Below are 3,734 nucleotides of genomic sequence, written 5' to 3'. Positions count from 1 at the left end.
CTCTCTGTCTCTCTCTGTCTCTCTCTGTCTCTCTCTCTCTCTCTCTCTCTCTCTCTCTCTCTCTCTCTCTCTCTCTCTCTCTCTCTCTCTCTCTCTCTCTCTCTCTCTCTCTCTCTCTCTCTCTCTCTCTCTCTGCCTCTCTCTCTGCCTCTCTCTCTCTGCCTCTCTCTCTGCCTCTCTCTCTGTCTCTCTCTGCCTCTCGCTGTCTCTCTCTGCCTCTCTCTGCCTGATCAATCTGATTGATTGTCAAATATTTTAGTCATCGCGGTACTCACACAATAGCACTTATCGAAGCTCTATTCAGTAGTACTCATAGCAGGACATAGTCATTTTTGAAAAATATTTATAAAAAATAATATTATAAAACTAAAGTATGGAATTGAATAATAGAAAATGTTGAAGTGTGAAGCTTCGTACATAATCCGTCTGTCTCTCTGACACATTCTCATTTTCTTCTGTGAGGCTTCTCTTTCATTTTAGTTGACTTTTTATCTGCGTTTGAGGACTTCACGTGTGTGGGCATGTGGTGTGTGGTGTTGGGACTGATTGTATGTTGACTGGGATAAGTTGAGTTGCAGTTCTTTCTTGATGTGTTGTGGTGCTGTGCGATCAGCTGGCATTGTGAGAGAACCCTCGTTCAGACACAGAGGGCTGGCCGGTATATCATCTCTAATGCCTAATTAAAGGGGCTGATTCCTGAGCTTCAGGCAGAGCTGCTCTGGTTTCATGATGATTCCTGAGCTTTAGGCAGAGCTGCTCTGGTTTCATGATGATTCCTGAGCTTCAGACAGAGCTGTCTGGTTTCATGATGATTCCTGAGCTTCAGGCAGAGCTGCTCTGGTTTCATGATGATTCCTGAGCTTCAGACAGAGCTGTCTGGTTTCATGATGATTCCTGAGCTTCAGACAGAGCTGTCTGGTTTCATGATGATTCCTGAGCTTCAGACAGAGCTGCTCTGGTTTCATGATGATTCCTGAGCTTCAGACAGAGCTGTCTGGTTTCATGATGATTCCTGAGCTTCAGACAGAGCTGCTCTGGTTTCATGATGATTCCTGAGATTCAGACAGAGCTGTTCTGCTTTCCTTTGGCTTGAAACCTTCTCTTTTTACCCAGGGTTCCATTGGGTGGTGTTGCTGTGTTAACGAAATGAGGACTGGGTTGACGTTGTTTTGTCTTTGTGACGCCTGCTTTCCTGTGTTCCTCGGTTTCAGTGTGTGTCCCAGACTGCAGAGTGACTCTGTCTGTCCTCTGACCTTTGACATCTGTGTTCTACAGGATCCCAGCCCACTATGTCTACCCCCAGGCCTTTATGCAGCCAAGCACCATGGTCATCCCTCACAGCATGCAGTCGCCTGCCGCCACGGCCTCCGCCGCCTCCTCCCCGTACCTCGACTACACCGGAGCGGCCTACGCCCAGTACTCGGCCGCAGCCGCCAGCGCCGCGGCCGCCGCTGCCTACGAGCATTACCCGTACGCAGCCTCCCCGGCCCCTGCAGGCTACATGGCTGCAGCAGGGTACGGTTACGCGGTCCAGCAGCCCCTAGCAGCCGCAGCCACCCCGGGAGCAGCCGCAGCAGCTGCAGCCTTCGCCCAGTACCAGCCTCAGCAGCTTCAGGCAGACCGCATGCAGTAACTGACCACTATGAGCCTGGATAACAGAAGAGGGGGATGCTGTAGAGAGGAGGGAGGAGGCCATACTCACCCCCATGACACTACAAGGGGAGAGGTGGGGGGAGAGTGTGAGGAGGGGGGAGGGATGAAGAGTGGAGTGGAGTGGTGGTCATCAATCCTTGGCTTTAGAACATGCAGTGCTGCTACCAAAAGAGCCTGAAGAGAATCATCTCATAACTAAAGAGAGTCGTCTCATAACTGAATAGAATCGTCTCATAACTGAAGAGAATCATCTCATAACTGAATAGAATCATCCCATAACTGAATATAATCGTCTCATAACTGAAGAGAATCATCTCAAAACTGAAGAGAATCATCTCAAAACTGAATAGAATCATCTCATAACTGAAGAAAATCGTCTCATAACTGAATATAATCGTCTCATAACTGAAGAGAATCATCTCAAAACTGAAGAGAATCATCTCATAACTGAAGAAAGTCATCTCATAACTGAATAGAATCATCTCATAACTGAAGAGAATCATCTCATAACTGAATAGAATCGTCTCATAACTGAAGAAAGTCATCTCATAACTGAATAGAATCATCTCATAACTGAAGAGAATCATCTCATAACTGAAGAGAGTCGTCTCGTAACTGAAGAGAGTCGTCTCATAACTGAAGAGAGTCGTCTCATAACTGAATAGAATCGTCTCATAACTGAAGAGAGTCGTCTCATAACTGAAGAGAATCGTCTCATAACTGAAGAGAATCGTCTCATAACTGAAGAGAGTCGTCTCATAACTGAAGAGAATCGTCTCATAACTGAAGAGAGTCGTCTCATAACTGAAGAGAATCGTCTCATAACTGAAGAGAGTCGTCTCATAACTGAAGAGAATAGTTACTTCATTATTCAAATATCATCCGTGTTGTCATCACTAAATTATTGTTTTTTGTTGTTGTCATTATATCAGAAATATTTAATATTTATTCATCAGGACAAATATCTAGAATTATTATTTAAGATATGACCTCATAACCAACCTTTAAGTTTAAGTTAATAATTTTAAGCATATTTAATGTGTAGTAAATTAAATGTGTGATTTTGTACAACTTTCACAAGTGCACTGAAGTCTAATCAGGTATTTTTCCCTCCAATTTCTTAAACAATGTAGATGGTCAAACCAAAAACACTTTTGGTCACTTTTCACCTTTTAATACTTTTAAACCTACATTTTGAACTATGCAATTTGAACTTGTAAAATATATTTAGTGAAATATGTCTTCTACAAATATATATATATACAGTTGAAGTCAGAAGTTTACATACACTTAGGTTGGAGTCATTAAAACTCGTTTTTCAACCACTCCACAAATTTCTTGTTAACAAACTATAGTTTTGGCAAGTCTGTTAGGACATCTACTTTGTGCATGACACAAGTAATTGTTCCAACAATTGTTTACAGACAGATTATTTCACTTATAATTCACTGTATCACAATTCCAGTGGGTCAGAAGTTTACAGACTTTTTTTACGCCAGGTCGCAATTGTAAATGAGAACTTGTTCTCAACTTGCCTACCTGGTTAAATAAAGGTGAAGTAAAAAATAAATAAAAATACACTAAGTTGACTATGCCTGGAAAATTCCAGAAAATGATGTCATGGCTTTAGAAGCTTCTGATAGGCTCATTGACATCATTTGAGTCAATTGGAGGAGTACCTGTGGATGTATTTCAAGGCCTACCTTAAAACTCAGTGCCTATTTGCTTGACATCATGGGAAAATCAAAAGAAATCAGCCAAGCCCTCAGAAAAAAAATTGTAGACCTCCACAAGTCTGGTTCATCCTTGGGAGCAATTTCCAAACGCCTGAAGGTACCACATTCGTCTGTACAAACAATAGTACGCGAGTATAAACACCATGGGACCACGCAGCCGTCATACCCCTCAGGAAGGAGACGTGTTGTCTCCTAGAGATGAACGTACTTTGGTGCGAAAAGTGAAAATCAACCCTAGAACAACAGCAAAGGACCTTGTGAAGATGCTGGAGGAAACGGGTACAAAAGTATCTATATCCACACTAAAACGAGTCCAATATCGACATAACATGAAAGGCCACTCAG

General features: G+C 42.8%; 1 protein-coding gene across 2 annotated transcripts in view; it reads left to right on the top strand.

Annotated features, from left to right (window-relative positions):
• The window catches only part of LOC124028301 (RNA-binding protein 24-like), a 9,849-nt gene extending 6,855 nt beyond the window's left edge, over window positions 1-2,994 (top strand). For both annotated transcript variants that reach the window (XM_046340403.1, XM_046340404.1), the window contains exon 4: window positions 1,276-2,994. In XM_046340403.1, coding sequence (XP_046196359.1) covers window positions 1,276-1,633 — 358 coding nt within the window. In that variant the 3' untranslated portion in view covers window positions 1,634-2,994. The remainder of the gene's footprint in view (window positions 1-1,275) is intronic.
• The last annotated feature ends 740 nt before the right edge of the window (window positions 2,995-3,734 follow it).

Source organism: Oncorhynchus gorbuscha, unplaced genomic scaffold, assembly GCF_021184085.1.
Source record: "Oncorhynchus gorbuscha isolate QuinsamMale2020 ecotype Even-year unplaced genomic scaffold, OgorEven_v1.0 Un_scaffold_4001, whole genome shotgun sequence".
NCBI lineage: Eukaryota > Metazoa > Chordata > Actinopteri > Salmoniformes > Salmonidae > Oncorhynchus > Oncorhynchus gorbuscha.
The sequence above is the reverse complement of the archived record's forward strand: the minus strand, read 5'-3'. Positions and strand labels throughout refer to the sequence as shown.